At 40.4% G+C, this 20,438-nt stretch overlaps 1 protein-coding gene across 3 annotated transcripts in view; it reads right to left on the reverse strand.

Annotated features, from left to right (window-relative positions):
- LRP6 (LDL receptor related protein 6) overlaps positions 1-20,438 on the reverse strand; it is a 127,072-nt gene that overhangs the window by 67,676 nt on the left and 38,958 nt on the right. For all 3 annotated transcript variants that reach the window (XM_054822607.1, XM_054822603.1, XM_054822595.1), the window contains exon 3: positions 6,707-6,904. In XM_054822607.1, the coding sequence (XP_054678582.1) occupies positions 6,707-6,904 (198 nt within the window). The remainder of the gene's footprint in view (positions 1-6,706; positions 6,905-20,438) is intronic.

Consider the following 20,438-nt stretch of genomic DNA (forward strand, 5'->3'; position numbering starts at 1 on the left):
CATTCAGAGAACCACAAGAATTGCACAGCTTTGCCTTGTGACAATTTGGGCAAAACATTTACAGCACGAATGCCACAGACCATCAGATGAAGCAGGATGAAAGACCAACAGACAACCGTGTAACACCACGCCACACCAAAGATGCCACAAGGAGGGCAGGGAGCTCTGTTTCCCTCAGCAGCTTACAAGATTTCCTGTCCTGCCAACCTAACAAAAACATTTGCAAAGCAAACTTGGAAAACTAAGTTGGATTTTTACCATGAATGCTTGTTCAAATATTCCTATCGGCATACAAGCCTGGTTCTAATTACCTGAGAAAGTAAACAGGAAATATGACTTGTGGGATATAATAGAGTCTTTTAAAACCAAAATATTTTCTCTTTTGCCACTTCCTTAAGCCACGATTGCCATGTGTCTCCAGAAAGTACATTTAACAAATAACAGGTCTAGCAATGACATTTCAAATCCTACCTTCAATGAAAGCCTGAAAAAGTCAATCGGAAGTAAAACCATGGTTGAGAAACAAAGTCATTCTGCAGGTCAATTTTCAGGCAAACACCATCATGACAGGCAGTGTAGATGAAAGGCCTCTGACAAGAGGGGAGGAGACTGGGAAGCCAGCAGGAGATGACGGAGGTTAGAAGGAAGGTGCACCAGTAGATCCACTGACCATGGAGCGGTCTATGTGCTTCCTAACCTGAAGCTGCTTGTCCTTGACTTTCAGCAGGGCTGTGATCCCAAACTAATTCTGCATTTGCCATCTCAGGTCTCAGAAGCAGTATTGATGAGCAGCTCCATTGATCCACCTGAGCTAATCACCCTGTACTACATATTTTTATTTGAAGTCTAGAAATATGCAGAGACCTGTGACCTAGTGACTCTAGCTATATACACAGCGTATGCGTATCACACACAGTCAACTACAGATGTTTTGAAGCTCCACTTTTCTAGCATTTTATTTCAGAAGCATCTTGGGGAAGAACCAAGAAATTTACCCTAGCTCTGTGTCCAAATAATCTAATTAATTCTGCTTATGCAGGCTTCTCTACCAGTTTTAATTAGGGCACTGTTCATCTTCTGTGCTGGCCTGTAATGTGTTGGTGAGGTATTGAAACAGGCTTTTCACCATAGGCTGGTTCCTCTTCACTGCTTGAGGGTATTAAGCATTTTTACCTCACAGAAATATACACAAAGATATACACAGAACGCAGTATTTTATACCTTGCATGTAATGTCATATACTATACATATTATACACAAATAATGAAAAAGAAACTCTTCTAAATGCAGGGACACAATATTTTTAGTGTTTCACCAAATCTGCAACTAATCATCTGGCAGACAGACATGAGCTGATGCTTGAAAACAGAAACTAGAAAAATCAATGCTCAAGTGCAAACTTAAGACATTCACCTCCTCGCAAGAGCTTCCCAGCTTTCTTGACAGTTGCTGAAAGTATGTTTTCTTACAGTGGCCTCAAAACCCATCTCATTAGCACAAACACTTCCTGGGGGACCTTGTAAGTGCATTTCCCTTCAGCCAGTAACGTGTTAACTTATTAATTAGAACTGCTGCTGCAGGGTAAAAGAAGAGAAAATTAATTCAAGAGCTGCCTTAGCAGGCCAACCTATCTTGGGTACTCTACTCACAGGAGAGCTGTCTGCAATTCAGTTTTGTTTAATTAGTCCCACAAAAAGCAACTGTTCACTCTGATAAGAGCAGAGCGAGAGCTGTGAAAAACAAAACCATCTCTTCTATGCACCAATATAATTTTTTAATTATTACATTCTGACATGAAAAACTGTTCGTTCCTTTCTCTTGCTGGCAATCCAAGGGCATTAGTCATCAACTTCTGTGCTCTTCCTCTTTATTCTAATGAGCCATCACTGGAGTAGCTAGGGCTAATAAGTCCCAGGGCTAACAGGTAACGAACGATACATCATCCCCGTAAAATCTGCTGTAGAGGTTCTCTCATGAATTTATGACTCTACCACAGATTTACTGCGTGCTACTGCCTGTGCTGTCATGCTGCTTACTAGTTTTGATGCAGAGCCTCACCAACTCCAAAGGGAGCTTATCTAGGTCCTGTCCGAAGAGGTGACAAAAAAAAAGCGCCTTCCTTTGTTTCTCCTGCTGCATATTCCTCCCACCTGCCTTCTGTACTCTGCCACTAGCCAGACCCCTGCAAGCAAGAAGCAAAGCATCCATGCATATCAATGTCCTTCTCTGACATATAAATCTTTAAATTTTAATTCTTGTGTAGTGCCAGGTGTAGAGATGTGATAGTCAGACTACAGGAATAAAAAGACAAAAAAAGTTATGGATTCCTTACAGATTTAGAAATATGCCAAGAATGTTTCCCTTTCACTCATTCCAAATGTTAGACCATTGAGCTCTGAACCTCAATACTTTAATACTGTCAGTGACACTAATTAAAATCTTTTCCTATTTACATTGTATTCTTTCTCACCATCCAAACCACAAAAGCAGTTTTCTTTGAACTGTTTGAAATTCTTTTTTGATATAAAGATGTTAGTTCCTGCTAACTATTTCTCACTTCCCTCAAAGCAATTAAAATGCATGTCATCCTGCTTTACACGAAGCTTTTACAATCACATTTATTGGCTATAGACTCTTTCCCACTTCACGCTACGCAACACTAAAAAACTTGAGACAGATCAAATCTTTACTTATCTGCTTCCCTTCCTAAAAGTTACTAACACTATTCAGATCTAGAACATCATATTTTTATGAAGCTATATGCCTTTCAGTAACTCAATTGCCTTTTTATTTTAATAACTCCAGCTTCCAGAAGCATAAATATTTTCCCAGACATGTTGACAGTAGGTAAAGAAGCAGAAAAACTAGTAACACTTTGCAGTGATAAAACAAACAAACAAAAAATCTGTTTTAATCAACAGAAATTTAGATAACAACAACAAAAAAATTAAACTTACTTTCTAAATGTAAAACAGCAGTTAGAAGAATGGTCTAAATATTAAGAACAAATCATTAAAACTAGCAGTTTCTAAATAAACCAAAAAGTCCGGTTTAAGTTAGATTACGCACTCAATGATAATGATCTTGTCCTCTCCCATTCTTAACTCTTAAGGAAAATTAAGCCCTCTTAAAAGGGAATTTTAAAAGGTGGTGGTGGAAAAAAGTTGGCCTAATCACACAATGTCATCTTTTCACACGGAAGCAAGGCCATTTGATCATGCTGGGTGTGTCTGTTCAGTATCCATCTCCTCCAACTTCATACCCAATGCATCTCCTATCTCTTGGTCAACCATTCAGGAAAGCAGGGATCACAAAGAAATTCTTATTTTTTACTTTTTACAAGATTTCCTTAACAAATGGATGGCTGTGAAAATGCGAGCAACCCTAAACCCCCTGTATTTGACTCACCTGACAAAAGGAGCAGCAGAAATAAGCTGCCCAGGAACATGTCTTGCTGCCACACCCAGCAAAAGTGCACAGAGGACACAGGATAATGCTGGGTGAAGGAATATAAGGAGCCATGGGTGCATTTGAGGGATGGCAAGGAGGGAGAAAAAAGCAGGGGAGGTGTGTGTACACAGGGCATAGGAACATACAGAGAGAAGCCAGAGGGACTGCTGCTGAGGTGGAGGGATAAGTAGAAATCCTTCTAAACCCAGATGTTATTAGTTCTAGCGTTCACAGAAAAATCTGGTTAGTTTTTCTTTTTTGGGGGGTGGAGATGACTAGGAGAAAAGACTGAAGGCTTTGTGGGTTTTGGTTTTGGGTGGGGGTTTTTTCACTTAAAAGGAAGATCTCAGGGGTTTTGTTTTGTCTGCAGAATTAGAAATTGTCTTTTCTTTTTTAGTATTAGAAAATCAGTTATTGAAAAAGATTAATAAAATAATTAAGAGCCAAAACACAGAATTACAGCTGTAAAATATCATATTGAGAAAGGTGAATTTGCTGAATAACTGAAAGACAGTATTTAACAAAAAGAATCACTTTAGACAGCCCCAGAAGATCTTTCTTCTTAAAGAGGCTAAGAGGTCATAACAGAAAAAAAAAATACATAAAACCCCATTGTAGAATAGCTTAACTTCTGCAATTCTTTTTTTTTCCCCTCCCAATGATGTAATTGCAAAGAATAAAAAACAAAAAAATATGCCTAGATACAGATGTTGACTGTTTTCTGAATCTTCAGAACTTTCTCACATGCCTAGGGAAAAACAGGTGCTGGTGCAAACGGTGTGTGCTTCTGAGCTCTTAAGGGAAGTCATATGCACTGCTTTCCTCTCTAAAGACAATTTCCTTTTCTCCCCCTCAAATGGTAACATATCAGCATACTGCCATGAAATCTTTCTGATACATTTCATTATCAGTTTAAAAAATAAACCCAACAACTTTAAAGCATTAGACTAATTGTATTGTTTTTAATGAATATGTAAGAACGAATTAGTAGATCTAAAAAAAACCCAAACTACTTGTCTATACAGGTCTTTATTTTAGGTTTCACCAATTCCAGAGAATTTACTGTAACTGCTGGGACCCAGGTGACTTCACTTCTGTGTCATGAGACACAGCTGTTAGATGCAGCTCTCTGCAGACAGACAAGGCTGGTCAGCCCCTCACACCAAGATCGATTGGCACTTTCATAGCCTCATCTCTAGAATGAATCACTTCCAAATTAGCCAAAGGCCAACCAGGCAATAAACACCATTAAAATAAAATTAAAAAAAAAATACCATACCCAAGTATATTTACAACACTGTCCAACAGACCACCAGTCAGGGAAAAACTGCAAAGAAGTTTGTAGCAAAAGCAGATTGAAAAGACAGTAGTGCCAGCAGGAAACATGAAAATTGCTCTGGAGCCAAAAAGACTGGGGACACTAGGTAAGACAGGGAGGTCTATGCTCCATGGGAAAAATGTAGATATAGATTTGGATGGTGGTGATGTAGATTTTTGATAGGTGGACACTTTTCAAGCAATTCATGTTTCAAAAATCATCTCTGCATCCTGCATCATTTTCCAGGGGATGCTACTGAAAGCAGTACCATTCAATGCAGTACCCAATATGCACTCTCTTCCTAGAAGGGCATCAGCCAGACTGCAATAGTCTGTTGTTATACTAAGGCAGTCCTTTCCCTCTCATATAAGTAGAAGGGCACAAAAAAAGCGGTAACTCAAGAATAAACCGAGCCACCAAATTACTCTGTTGGAGAAAGCCACTGAAGTACGTTTTAGGTGCGGTCATATTGATAGCCATTTTGGAGTGGCACTTTCTTCTCGCTGGTGTTATTGTTTGGAAGGTGGAGTTGTTTTGGCTTTGCTGGCTTCTGTTACTCCTACAGCAACTGTGAGCACTTCATATTTGTGTGAGAAGTCCACACTTGGACTGCAATTTTTCAGGTGGCAAGCTGTCACATTGAGCCCCATGTGTGATTGCTTTCAGTCGAGATTACTCTTTTTAAAGTTCTGTTACACATCTGGTTTCACGATCTCTCTATTAATAAAGTATCACTGTGAAATATTTCTCTCTTTTTTTGTACTGTTAAGTTTTCTTTCTTGTGAAATAAACAGCAAATGAAGGACTACTTCAAAATAGATATCCATATCTCCATGTTTTGAATTAGCAAAGCTAGTTATAATATTTATATCCAAAGACACAAATTTAAAACTGCATCCAACTCCCGTTACCTTCTATAAACAAACACTGTTACAAAAATAGTGAAGATTTGGTCTCTTAACAGGCAGAATTTAAGAAGAAAATTACATAACCTTTCAAATAAGCATTACAAGAAACTGTGGAGTTCAAAATAAATATCACAGGAAGACAGTGGATGTGCTCCTACTCACAAGTCCACACAGAACACCCATCTTGTCAATATGATTGATTTCTTTATGCTAGATTAACATTTGCGGTGAAAGAAGGGACAAGTGCCTAAGAGATCAGAATGAAGAACATAAGAAAGGATATTTCATGCCTAGATAAACCAGCTGAAGCATCACAAAAATTTGCAAAGGATAACCTCAAAAAAGAAAAAATCTATCCCTATATGATACCTTCGGCACTAGCTAACTGTGATTTACTTGTGTGTGCAAACAGCACTTGTCAAAGCTACCTCATTTATATGAAGGGGGTCATCACCCAAATTATGGACAAATGCATAAATAAAATACCAGTTACATCCTTAATTAAGAAGTAACTATGACTGGATCAAAAAGAATTACATCATTGCTATAAAACTGTTAGAGGAAAACAGTCATTTTAACATAGTTCTCTGTAAAGACTGTTTTCCACTAATTTCCCAACCCCAAGGATCAATACAACTGAAATACTAGTATATGATAATTCATTTCCTAGATTATTTTATGTATTTCTGAATATCACAGCAACAGAGCACAGAAGAACTATTGAAAAGAGACAATTTTGCTACACAGTCTTATACAATTAAGAATAGGATTCAAGGATTTCTTTGTAGGACTGATTCTGAGAGAAGACTTAATGAGAGTTACAGGATACCCCAAAGAGAAGCACACGTTCAACTTCACAGTGTTGGAAAGGGGAGGATGGGAAAGGATAAAAATTTCTGACAGTACCAGTTTGGTTAAAATTTTGTGAGTGCTAACACGACAATTCTCTGCCACAGAGTTTATGATGTTGCTTAGGCAACATCTTCTACGAAAAGCACCACATTGTATAGATCAAACAAAAACTTCTTACCTATGACTTCCATCCAGATTTGATTTGTGGATAAAATTCAGTTTAGCATCTGCCCAATAAAGTTTCTGTTCCTCATAATCCAATGTCAATCCATTTGGCCAATATATGTCCGTGTTGACTATAATGGAGCGGCTTGAACCATCCATCCCAGCACGTTCTATCTTTGGCACTTCTCCCCAGTCTGTCCAATACATGAACCTGTAATTATTTTAAAAAGAGAAAAGACAAAAAAAGAAAGCAATCACATATAAATTTGCAACTGGAACATTGGATGCAACTTTCAGTAAAGGCAAAGGTGCTCTTTATTCTGCAGAAGACAGTGTCTGCGGAGGTCTGTTCTACTGGGGGAGGTACACATGTCTGCAAAACACAAGAGAAGTTACTTTACAAAAAGCTGAAGAAAAACAACTTAAGACAAACCAACAGTACTATGTCACATTATACTCCTATATGTTTCTTTCATTGGGGGCACCCAACGGATCTTGACAATAATCTCAGAATTCAACATTAAAAAGCGAAGACAGATACTATCATAAGAGTACAGCAGTCTCTTTAACGTGGATCAGAGCATGCGGGGAAATGAAAAAAGGAGATGTGTGGACTTATAGCAGTTGCATGCAAGGCAGTGAAGTGGATTTGATGGAAGACTAATTCATGTCCTTTTTTTCCAGAGAAATTCAGAGACAGGCAGCTAAGTCAACATGTTTAGAAGCAGTTTGCACCCAGTGACTGGGCAAAACGCTCCATAAAATCTTTTAAGACTGGGGAAGCAAGTAAGTTTTAAAACATGTTAGCATATACTGGCACATGTTTAAACATTATTTAGCAAGTAGTGGGGGAGGGAAGTTACCTAGCTGCATTCGAGACTGAGGTGAAGCAAGAGAAATCACTTTATTATGGCTGGAGACTAGTGGGGGGTAAGAATATTTGACTTTTTTCTGCAGGTGGTAGAAAATGGATTTACTTTTGTGGGTTGTTAACAGAATGCATAACTAAACAGTAGTAACATATAATGTAAACAGATCAGACAAAGTGTGTCCATGGCACTTGCTCCGTTTTGTTGTTGCAGCTGGGACAGACAAGACAACTGCTCCCCTAAATTGCTTCTCATAACCTCATGACATCTGCCAGCATACCTGCTTGTATCTGTGCTCCCTAACCTGGCTCAGTCAAAACAATCCAGATTAGGAAAGATCTGAAGCCTCTAAACTAACCCAGATCATCACACAACCACAATATGTCACTATATGGTGCCCACATGTGAAGAGGCCTGGCCACCCATCCTTTAAAGAAAAACAAATGTGGAACACATTTAAGAAGCATTTGCAGATGAAGTTATTCTTGGCAAAGAATTATTTTTTCAATTTCAAAAAGTCAGGAAATTCCATGTCATATTTTCCCCCTTAATTCATGTCTACAGAGTGTTTGTTTTAATGCACAGCTATATCTGTGGACAGAAATGCAGCTGATTAACACGAATATTGCCCTCTTCGATCCCAAGTGAGTCATTCTTTATGGAGCAACACGAAACACAGAGCACAAATACCTGAAGAGAACATGTGAGATTTCTGTAGGCATGAATGAGTGCTACAGAGAAATTGGTTTTCCATCAGCAAGAAGAAAAAAACCAAAACCAATTAATTTTCAGATACACAGCACAGTAGCAAGTCACCTGGTCAAGCTATGCAGTAAGGCAACTATACACCTGAAAAAAAGAAAAGTTTAAAAAAGTCAGGCAGCATTTCACCAGCAAGCACGCGTGAGAAAGAAGTGAGGAAAAATAGAGATTTATTTAAACATCTTTAAAAAGACCCCTCTTTGCCCCTGCTGTCAAGTCCTAGCCTTCCAAATACTTCATCAAGGTTAATAGGTTCCAAGGCTCTGGCCACCCTGCTAGACTGATTTTTCAGGCTGAAACAGCTCATTAGTTGCTGTACAGCCTCATGTTCTTCCCCGTCTCCCTCTCACCTCTCATGCACACTGCAATTACTCAAGCAAAAACAGGTAAGGGAAGTTTGGTAACAAAGAAAAGCCTTCCCGGACTTCACAAAACCAGCCCTATTTAATTTGTCAGAGGAGCACACATGCACACTGAGCTGGCTTTAAGACTCAGTAACATTTCCAGTCAGCTCCAATGACCTCTGCTCAGTTTCTCCAATTTTTTATTTATTTTTTTCCCCAACTATCACCTGTTTGTTTTCCTCCATCTTGCTTGAAAGCCTACAGCTTTTAATGTCTCCATTAAAACTCTTTGCAACCAGCCCGACTCCAGCCAATGGCATCAAGGGCTGTGCTTCACTTGGGGAGCAGGGCTTTTCAGCGCTGCAAAAGCAATGCAAGTCACAGCTTGGTGACCATTTCTTTTGGTAGAGATTGCTTTTCAGCAACTTATTGCAGATCATCTTTGCTTCCAGAACGGGGCTTATATGGCCATAGAGGAAACTGGATTCAAAGAACAGGTCCGGGCTAAAAATCAGTCTGAATGCATTCCAGTGCACAGCTCCATGAACACTTCTACTTCCACACAGAGCGTAGGTTTTTATAGCTGCCTCAACCAGCACGGGGTGCCAACAACAGTATGAGTGGATAAGGTGAACCCAGGCAATAAAACTTCCTCTTAAAAGGCATCAGAAATCACTATGCATTGATTGTACAGCTGTAACTTCACAGTTTTGATTTGCCCCAAATTAAGAGGTTTTGTCACGGGGCGGGGGGGGTGTGTGTGATGGAAACAGCATTTCTTGGTTCCATTCTGTGCAATGAACAAATATAATAAATAACAGAGCTTCTTTTCTGAAAAGCTCATAAAGTCTAGGCACACTGACAGCAGAATATCCCACATACATAGAAAAAAGCTTGCAGAGTACAAATGCCAAGATTAAATGCTATAATTTAGCATTGATTTCCGACAGTACACACAGAGGGAGAGAAATTCATCGCCAGCACCCATCAGCTTTGCAACTTTTTGATCCGCACCGCTCCACAACGCTGATGCAGATCCTTTCAACCCTACTATCCCGCACGAAACTAGGGCCCTGCTAGGAGTGTCATTAAAACACCAGCCCCCATTGAGATGCTTGCAACTGTTTTACTCATTGAACAGAGATACCCCACGCGACACTTAGCTGATTTTAAGGCAGTTAATTGGGACACCTTACAGGGCAGGCAAACGTTTACCTTCCTGAATATTATTCAGTGGGAAGAGCAGCTGCTTAATTGGGACAGCCAATTATTTGGTGAGGCCCTTCACAGTGAATGCTCCAACTTTGCAATTATGCTCGTTTCAGTACCTAAGAACCTCTGAGCTCTACAGGGACCCAAACAGCCACCAAACTTCAGAGCGTGCAAAGGTTTCAGAAGTGCAGCAACCCCTGTGGAGCTCATCAGCTCCGCAGTGGTCCTTGTGAAACGCAGCCCGCTCCAGCTCCAGCAGTAGGAAGACTGGCACTCATCTAACAAAGAAATACAAAGTTAAATGATAGGCGCTGGAGTAATTCAGGAAAATTACACACAATAAATACATGTTTGGCTATCGAAAGTAGCTCTTGACTTAAGACGAAGAAATGTTTGCAGCCCTTCAGGAGTTTAAGAAAAGAAATTCGAATCAAGTGACCCTTCAGGTATCCTTAAAAAGAAACTTCTTGAGGCAGGTTCATAGAGGGATGGAGACTGCAATGCAGAAGGACATAACAAGTACTGAATGAAACAGAAAATGAATTTTCAAATATGGTGACTAAAAGTACCACAGGAAGGCTTTAGTACAAAGTTTCTCAACCAATTGCAAAATTCAGGAAATATTTTCAGTCCTCCAAGAGAAGCAAAAAAATGCACATAGCAAATTAAATATGGAGATGATACTTCATAAAAGAGAGGGAGAAATATCCCTTTGGGATACAATCAATATAAACGTTGAGAAAAGATGTTCTTAGCTAGCTCAGAACTGTAGTCTTACAATAGCTTGTCTCTATGAATAAGTAAGTGTGGACATTAGCTGAATGTCATTTTCAGAATTGCTCTACAATAATTTATTACTGTTAAAGTCAATGCACCGAAGAGTATTTTTTGTGCAAGTTAACTTATCCTATGCAGCTTTGCAGCTGCCTCTACAATATCACTCTTGCACTTACTAAGAGCAGCTATGTGGGAATGGGTGTGAAGTAAGTAGTGAGCTATTAACATCCTAACACACTGAATTTCCTTGCCTTAAACTTACTGGTTTTAGGAGCCCACAGGCTCCCAAAGCAGCTGTAGCTTCTCATTTCAGGTAAGCACAGCTGGCTCAGAACCACCTGTCTTAACCATTGCTACATACACCAGACAAAAACAAAACAAGATTTCTTTCACTGCAAACCAAGCCTTTTTTATTTTACTCCCCTCAAAAGCATCAGTGTGCCTAGCAAATGACTGAACAACCCAGATGTGCTCAAAATGCTTGACAAGCAAGCACCAGTGGACTAAGCCGCACCTTTTTAACTCTCCCCACCCTATCCCCCCAATCCCTGCACCCTGGTGAGCGCTGGAGGACTGGCAGAACTCCACAGGTGCTTGTACCTCAGCTCTTCCATTTCACAGCCCAGGTTATTAGTGCTCAGACCACCAAAACTAGACATGAGTCTGGCCAGTGACTTTCACACAATGACCTGTAACAGAGACATCTCATTCTGCCACTGCAGCTAACAAAGCAGTAACCTTGTGCAGAAACAGAGGTCAGTAACGATTAACTACTGCAGCCTCCAGAACTGGTCCTGTCAGGGATGCTAAAAGACTCTGTTGACAAGAGGGAGAAATCAATGTGCAAAATTCCACATCTATGTATGTGTACCATACACTAGAAAAAGCTCTACTGGAACACATTTTTTAGAAGGTATACAAATACTTTTCCCAGTATACTCTATACTGGTTCTCTCAAGAGGAAGAAGCTATCCTGGTGATAGTACTTTTATGCAAATGACTGCATTTACCCCAGCACATCAGGCAGTATACTAATTAGGCAAAGACCCACCTGTAACCAGTATGGCAATACAAGGATTTCCATTTTAGAGCTGGCATTAATCTCCTGGTCAGACCTTATCTAGCAGGAGAAGAAAATTATCACCAGATTTTCCCTTCTCTTGGAATTAATTTCTAAAATAAGGGATAAATGCAAACATTCCAGTTTTGCAAAGAAAACCTGTGATGAAGTGATCAGAAGCTGATGCTTGTTTCTAACTCAGTATCAACAATACAGTATAAAACTAGAATGAGGTTTTGGAGATGGTTTTCACAAGCCCTGAAAAGGATACCTTAGTAAAACTACTGAAAGTCATTTGTAAGAAATCAACATGGAAGCACAAACTTACATGATATTCTCATTTCATAAACAGAAAGAAACCACTCCATATGCAAAAGTATCTCTCAGCCATCATGCCGTCTGTTTTCAGGTATTCTAGTTTAAAGAATATGCTGGGCAATCTGACAAGAAAAACATAGATGAAAGACTGTTTTTCATTTTCACCCAGACATTTCTGAGAGTCCATGGGAAGTAAGATTTGACTTAACTGTCAAACATAAGCTGCATACACTGCAGAGTCACATGCATACAGCTATCCTTTTGGTCACAGATCCCAAGGAAAAAGAGAAAGAGGTTCATTAAAAACCAAGCAGCAGCTTTTTTTGCCGAATGCTCCAAAGGCAGAATTTCAATTGTTTGAGCAGGTGGAAAGGTCTCTTGCTCCTTGAACTTGTAAATTAACCTTTCCTATCTCCAGACACAAAAGGTCTAACAACATGCCTTCCACAGTTACGAAACAGAAGCCATTTTCTGGTTTCTCCCAGAGCAAGCAGGAAATAAAGCTTGTTAGAATTTAGCAACATTTAAAAATAATATTTGAAACAACAATTTTCCCAGTTTAAGCCAAATAAATATAGAAGGAAACAATTCCCTCTTTCTGTTACCCATTTAACACTATCCCTAGACCCTAGCTGACTGCAAGATGCAGATGTGCTTTGGAAGGCCTCAGCCAGCCCTTTGCACAGGAATCACTCCAGATGGAATACACAAGATCCTGCAAAGTTCAGCCAGCCTTTTAGCAGCAGGTAAGCCAACAGAAAACTAAAACATAAGTCAGTGTAACAGGAGATGGACAAATTAACGAAAGGAAAATTCTTGCCTTCCAATCTACCTTGGTTCTTCAACTATAACAAGAAAATAGCAGAGGAAAGCAAACCAGCTGGCAGTTTTGACAGACTTTCAAAAAACAAATACGCGAACAAAACCCAACCCAAACAACTGTGCCAGTGTCTCTCCAGAGGCCAGGAAAGAAGCACAGCCAGGACTGTGTGCTGCTGCCACTCCTGCTGGGTAGCTCTTCAGGGCTGAGGAGTTGCCCAGAGGTCTGCCCTGGCAGTGCCTCCAGCTGTACTCACTCATATTGCCCTGGAGGAGCCCACGTACACAAAACCACTCGTTTCAAACAGCTCTTTGAGATTGTATTAAAAGGTGCAGATCTACACACCTGTGAAATGAACAAAATCCTGAGAGCCAGTATAAAAGAATATGTAGCTACATTAAAACTACAAGCAGTGGAGAGCAGTGAGAAAGCCATGGGATCGCTGTTCACCATCTTTCCCAGATAAAATTTAAGTTCTTTGTACAATGAAAAATAATGTTTTTAGTGCAAGTCCCTGTAAAGAAATACAAACATTTGCACTGTAAATATTTAATTTGTAAATGAGAGTTTAGAATTCAGTAATTTTAAAGAGCTTTGGGTTGAAACTAGACAAGTCATCTGCAACCATGAATTTTTCACACTCTGCTTTGGCACACCAGCATCTTTTCAATACAATCATAATCAAACTCACTTCTTATCTTTCAGTAAAAAACTGGGAGAATTCTTCTCCTTATCTCCCTATATATCCTGAATACATGAAGCAGAGAAAGATTTTCCCTATACTTGTATCTTAAATTGAAGCCCTGGGAACACAGCCACTGCGCCACGGCAGGAGAGCAGCCGTACATCCCAATCATGTCACCCAGTAAATGAGGGCAAGAGGGAGAAATGTGCCATTTGGCATTCAGGGCTGTTTCTTAGAAGCAAAAATCTGGTCATCCCACTGTACATCCCTGTGCAAAATTTTGACTTATGAACTGCATGCAGAGTGCTGCACAGGTACATCAACTACACTCACATTAAACCAAATGTGCTGGTATAACTATCCTAGCAATCCTTAATGCAGATGCAATTTACAACAGTAACAGTTCTTAGCCAAGACCTACCCACTTCACGTTATTCTCAGTTTTACTGGATTAAGTTGGGGTCCAATCAATTCCTTGAAGCAGCTCACCACACCATCAAGTGAGTACCTGTGCTAAAACATGAGAAAGCAGGATGGCACTGCCAGGAGTGAGAAAAGGGATTAAATTAGCTGAAAAAAAATATTGGGGAGATGCTCTGTCTTCCATCAGCTGAAACTGGGGAACAGCATGTTCAGTATCATAAGATCCTTCTGCAATTTTTCCTCAGTGAGATTTTTTTTTTTTTAATCATTCCAAGTCTTTCATCAGTAAAACATCCCCTCGTTATTCAGCTCCTTTCTCCGTATACTAGTCCCAACTGGGTCATTTTTGTGTTCTTGATTCCTGACTCCTCCAAGATACCCAAATGAACTTTAATGCTCTACCAAACCAAGTTGGCTCTTACCCTTCATACCACATTTCCAGCACTCTGCTAATTCTTTTTTCAGTTTCCATCCTATTGTTTGGTATGTAAATCAGGCTTACTTATATGTAACCATCATTCCTTAGGCTTTTTTTTTTTTTTAATTAAATGAATTCTGTCATTTAGGACCTCAGTACATTTTCAGTGAAGTTCCTGTCCTTGTGATTTGTTTATCAGCTTGTTGATATGGAAACCAACCTGATGCCCTCAGTAAGGAACACGCAGGCAAAGTAATTCATTCATTTCAGCTTTTCTGAAATGGCTTTATTTGCCTTGACTGGGTTTTTTTTTTCTTCTATACTTTGATCATCCACTAGACTCACTAAATCGCTTACTCTCCTGTAAGAAAGCAGCATGCACCAATTAGTCTTTTCATACTATAAAATTAACAAAAATAAGACCTTATTTTTAACCCATCAAAAGCTACATGATATTCACTACAAAAAAAAAGGGGGGGGAAGAGGAGAGATTGCTCTATGGAAGGTAAAAAGAGTAGAAATAAAGGGACACAGTGTAATTAATGCATAACGAGACAGGCTACATTACACTGGAGATTTGGTTAGAGCCCTAATTCTGGAGTTATAAACCTAGGTGGGCTTGGCTTTTCTTGACAAGGAGGAATGTGTTCACAGAGCATTTAGAAAGGCCCACTAAATGCAATCTGAATACCGGCCAAAGGCTTCACACTGGGATAAAACAAACACCCCTTCATTTTTATATTGAAAACATTATTGTCAAATAACTGAGCTGTCTGAGACTTCACTCAATCTTTTTCTAGGTTAGAATTTGCAATAATAGAAGTAAGACTGCTTTTGCTTGTCCATTCCTAGTTTAAATAGCAAAATATCAAGCACTTGGATTCAATTTTTATGAAAAAAGTAGTTAGGCATTCTGCAGCAACTACGCTTCTAGTATTTATGCACCTGGAATTCTAAAGTTAAAAATCAATTAAAACAACTTTAAATCCAAGTCACTACCATTTCTCCCTACAAGCTTCTTGCAAGTCATTTACCTGCTTTCTGGTAACAGCCAACATTAACCATGCACACTGTGTACAAATCACTTCTGGCACAGAGATGCATCAAAACATGGGGGAAAAAGTCCAAAGTCCTCCCCCAAGCACAGGCCTCACTCACAAGACACTTTCTAACAAGGAACAAAGAAAACGCCCACCAAACTAGACTGAGGGGGGAAAACCCAAGTATGCTTCCAATCACTCAAAAGTGTGTCAATTTAAAACTTTCAGCTCAACCCTGAATTCTTAGAAAGGAAAGAGGAAAAAAAATAAAAGAAAAAAGTTCTGATCATTTGCCATCAGCTCATGGAATTTAAAACAATTATACTAAATGCCATTAAAAAAAATATATATAGGCTGCTTCCAAACAAGCAGAGAAGTGCTCTTCCCTGTTTTCACTACAGCATCTGGAAAAAGATAGATCACATTTTGAACTCACCGGGTGCTTGGGAGGAAGAATGGAAAATGGATACTACAGAAATGATATAAGGATATACCGATAAGCATTTTGGGAAAGGGAAAGCTACCTTTATTTGGCAATATTGTGGGGAACTATCACATAGTGCATACACAAGCAGCATCTATAATTTGCACGTTATTTAAAAACAGAGATTTTAAAAATCAGCCAAAAACGTTTTCTTAGTGTGAAACTCATGTTCACAAAAGCGGAAAATAAGACTCCAGCAATATTTTGCTTATTTAAATACTGTTGCATTCCTGCCCAATAAACACTATACTGATAAAGCTGGCCCATGTGTTTGCAGTTGCTTTTGCCAGAGGCCTGACACCTCAGGGCTGCCACTTTTCCCCCTCTCCTGCGTCAATGCAGAAGGCAGAGAGTTGAGTCACTAATGCAGCAGGGACCAACAACTCTCCTTATACCTACTGGCTGACTACCTTCCTCTGCACCAATAAACATACTTCAGGTCCTCTCTGAGTAACACATCTCTTTTTCTTCCCTTACATCTCACACTCACACAGCCTCCAAGCGTCTCAAGCAAGCTAGCTATTGCCAGCCCAGGCAGAAAAGATTAGCACCCCTCAGTCCAGCAGACATATCATCTGGCCCAGGTTTTGAGAAGCATGGATGATCTTCCTACGCTGTGACAATCCAAGGGGGTGGAGGCAGTGTGAGCAGGGCCCATTCACTCTTCTTCCACTCAGAAACCCTCCAGAGAGGTGAAAAAGAGGTGTCAGTGACAAGACAACAGGAGAAAAATGTAGATACATGCAGAACTCCCAAGTATAGTGCTGATACTGAAGGAGCCCACCTAGGCAAATCCTATTAGCTTCTGTTTTCAAAATTAGATGTTCTACTTAGGGTTTACCTCCGATTCCAAAAAACCAGCCAAACCCAACATTATGTGCCACAATTCAAAAGAATGCAACACTAGAGGGTATTAAGCAGTGAGAAACCACGCAAACATAACAAAATCTGTCCAATTCAAAGCTTTTCCTGCAGAAGATAATTTGAGTGGTTTTACAGAAAAACTCATACAACTATTTTGGAGAATTTTAACAAAACAATGAAATCGTTCTTTGCATTTAACTTGCAAAACCAGCTGTCACGGTAAACAAAACACTAACCTCATATAAAGTAAATTATATGCTAATACATGTAAAACAAGCATAAGAAAAAACCTCAAACACAAATAAACATATTTTCTACATCTAAATATATTGTGAATTTACAGTTCAGTACTTTTAAAGACTCACTGTTAGGTATGAGAGATCCTTCTAGTATACAACTATGTTATATTAGAAAGCTATCAGTCTCTCTTATCCAGCAATAAAATTTTCCAGATCAGAATAGAAAATGGCAACTTTAAACATGTGATTTAATCTGATCTAGCATTTGTTGCTGTACAGTTCATCTGTTAAAAATATGCAGAAAAAAGGCATAGAGAAAATAAAGAGTTGGGAACATTAAACTTGAGCACAGCAAAAGCCAATGCACACAGGTGGGGACGTTTCATACTGCTCCAAACCAGTGGGAGAAATCTGCTTATTGAACCAGGGAGCACAGAAGGAGCTCAGGCACTAACCCTCTTTGAACAGGTTGCAAGAGGGGAGGAGGGAGGTTTTAGAAGTGCCTTTTTTACTCTACTCCTTCCTTATTCCTTACTTTAAGAATTCTACTGGGAAAAGAAAGAAAAAAAAAGTTACAGATTGTTAAAATAAATTAGTGCCTGCTATAGTTGTGATTTTTAGGTATTTTGTGGATACTTGGCACAATGATAGTTAATTCATTTTACAACCATGATTTACCCTTCAGAACAGCCGGTTGGAGACACCACCACTATTGGTCATTATAAAAGGGGAAGAGTCACTCTCCCACATGCAGTTGGATCTAAGCCAGCACAACACATGAAAAGGCATTTCTGCCTGTACACAGATACTTATTGGTGCAGACTGATTTTAGTTTTGATTTTCCTCTAAGGCCAAACTTACTGTTTCATTTAAAAGGAATTGAACACATCCAGCTAACTCAAAAATAAATATTTGGAAGAATAATTTCAAACATAAGAACATCCAGAGGGAAAACTGAGAAGCTCAGACCTGGCATGCTTAAATGCAACACACAATGCCACAAAAGAGCAAGTGATGCATGTGTTGATACACAGCCAGGAACTCCACTTCTATCACATCCCGAAGCTGCTGGCGTTTTTCTATCTTTTAAACTTGGTGTTGCGATGTTCCCTTACCTTTATGTTTCTTTCATTATACTTTGTTATGAGACTTGTTTTAACAGGGAGAAACCCACAGTCCTCTGTGCTGTTCTGCAGGTGCCTTTTGAGCTCCCCGTGCAAAACACAGAACAGGGCAGCTGAATTTCTAAGTGAGGTTCTCACAGATTGGACACTGAGCAAGGTAAGTGGAGAGCATGGTCTCTTCTGAATTATAAATATGCCACTGAAAAAAAATGTCACGCGCATTTTAAACGTGACAAAACAGAATTGGACAGCAGACTGTACCTGAGTTTTTATGTGAAATACTCCCTAGAAGTAAGTTTACTTTGCAAGTGGAAACCATTGTACTAGAGGACATACAAATAACACGGTACAGATAAAGGACCTGTCCCCTCCATCAGGTAATCTAAATTCTTGCCTGTGGCCAACAGGTGAGTGATAGCAAAAGTTGAGGCCGCAGGAAAAAAAAAATACAAGGTGACAAGGGAAAGGAGCAATCCCAGAGACAGGGGTACATGCAAAGCTTAGATCATTCCTCATAGTGGTGCCAGCCTTAGGTAAGCTTCACCCAGAACTGAATACAACTATGATAGCAGTTAGTGACACTTTAGAAGTTTGCACTAGATAGATAAGCTTCATGGGAGCAAAAGCACAGAGAAGATCATGGGACTATGTGTAGCAAAGCACACGTGAAGAAAAGCTGATTACGATCTTGTCTTAGACGTAAGACCAACATGACGAAGAAATGGATGAGGTTGAGTCTTGAAGATATAGTGCATATTAAGACTCCAATCTTGCCAAAATTACCTAAATAATTTATATGAAAGGTCAGGAACAATGAACAGAAATCTGTAGATTCAGTAGCAAATGCAAGAAGTATCCCAATACACCTCCCCAGCACAACTGCATTTCAACAGCAAGCTACAGCTAAGCAGAAGCAACACCAACTTCATGATTGGTAATTAAAGTCACATAAAAATTGCATTTTTAATAGTTTACTAACTAATATGTAAACTTGGGTCACATTCTGACCTGTAGTCTTTACACTAGGCAAAATCAACTATTCTCCAATGTACAACTGTTAATTTCCAGTGGTGGGAATGCAATGCATGAGAGGTATTGGTGTTTCCAGCTGCCACAGTACTCTGTTCTTTCTGACCACTGACATACAACACTGTGGATTTTAGCCCTTTTTCAACTACAGAAATGTGTTGGGTTTGCGTGGCAAGGTTTTGGTAGCGGGGGGGCTACAGGGGTGGCTTCTGTGAGAAGCTGCTAGAAGCTTCCCCTGTGTCTGACAGAGCCAATGCCAGCCGGCTCTAAGACGGACCCGCCCCTGGCCAAGGCCAAGCCAATCAGCACCTCTGTGATAACATAGTTAAGAAGGAAAAAAAAACAAGTTAGAGAGAGCTTTTGCAGCCAGAGAGAGGAGTGAGAAGATGCAAGAAACTCTGCAGACACCCAGGTCAGCGCAGAAGGAGGGGGAGGAGGTGCTCCAGGCGCCGGAGCAGAGATCCCCCTGCAGCCCATGGTGAAGACCATGGTGAAGCAGGCTGTCCCCCTGCAGCCCATGGAGGGAGGATGAGGGGGTGTAGAGATTCCACCTGCAGCCCGTGGAGGACCCCACGCCGGAGCAGGTGGAGGCAGCTGAAGGAGGCTGTGGCCTGTGGGAAGCCCACGCTGGAGCAAGCTCCTGGCAGGACCTGTGGACCCGTGGAGAGAGGAGCCCACACCAGAGCAGGTTTGCTGGCAGGACTTGTGACCCCGTGGGGACCCCACGCCGGAGCAGTCTGCTCCTGAAGGTCTGCACCCCGTGGGAGAGACTGACGTTGGAGAAGTTTGTGAAGGACTGTCTCCCGTGAGAGGGACTCCATGCTGGAGCAGGGGAACGATGAGAGGAGCCCTCCCCCTGAGGACAAAGAAGCGGCAGAAACACCGTGTGATGAACTGACCGTAACCCCCACTCCCCGTCCCCCTGTGCCGCTGAGGGGGGGAAGGTTTGAAGCCGGGAGTGAAGTTGAGCCCGGGAAGATGGGAGGGGTGGGGGGAAGTGTTTTAAGAGTTGATTTTATTTTCTCATTCCTCTGCTCTGTTTTGCCTAGTAATAAATTAGATGAATTCCCTCTCTAAGTTTGGTCTGTTTTGCTCGTGACGATAATTAGTGAGTGATCTCTCCCTGTCCTTATCTTAACCTACAAGCATTTTGTTTTGCCTTTTCTCCCCTGTTTAGTGAAGGAGGGGAGTGATAGAGTGGCTCTGGTGGGCACCTGGCCTCCAGCCAGGGTCAACCCACCACAAGAAATTGCTCTAGTGGGAAGATTTAAAGGATA

The sequence above is a fragment of the Grus americana genome, chromosome 1 (assembly GCF_028858705.1).
Source record: "Grus americana isolate bGruAme1 chromosome 1, bGruAme1.mat, whole genome shotgun sequence".
Lineage (NCBI taxonomy): Eukaryota > Metazoa > Chordata > Aves > Gruiformes > Gruidae > Grus > Grus americana.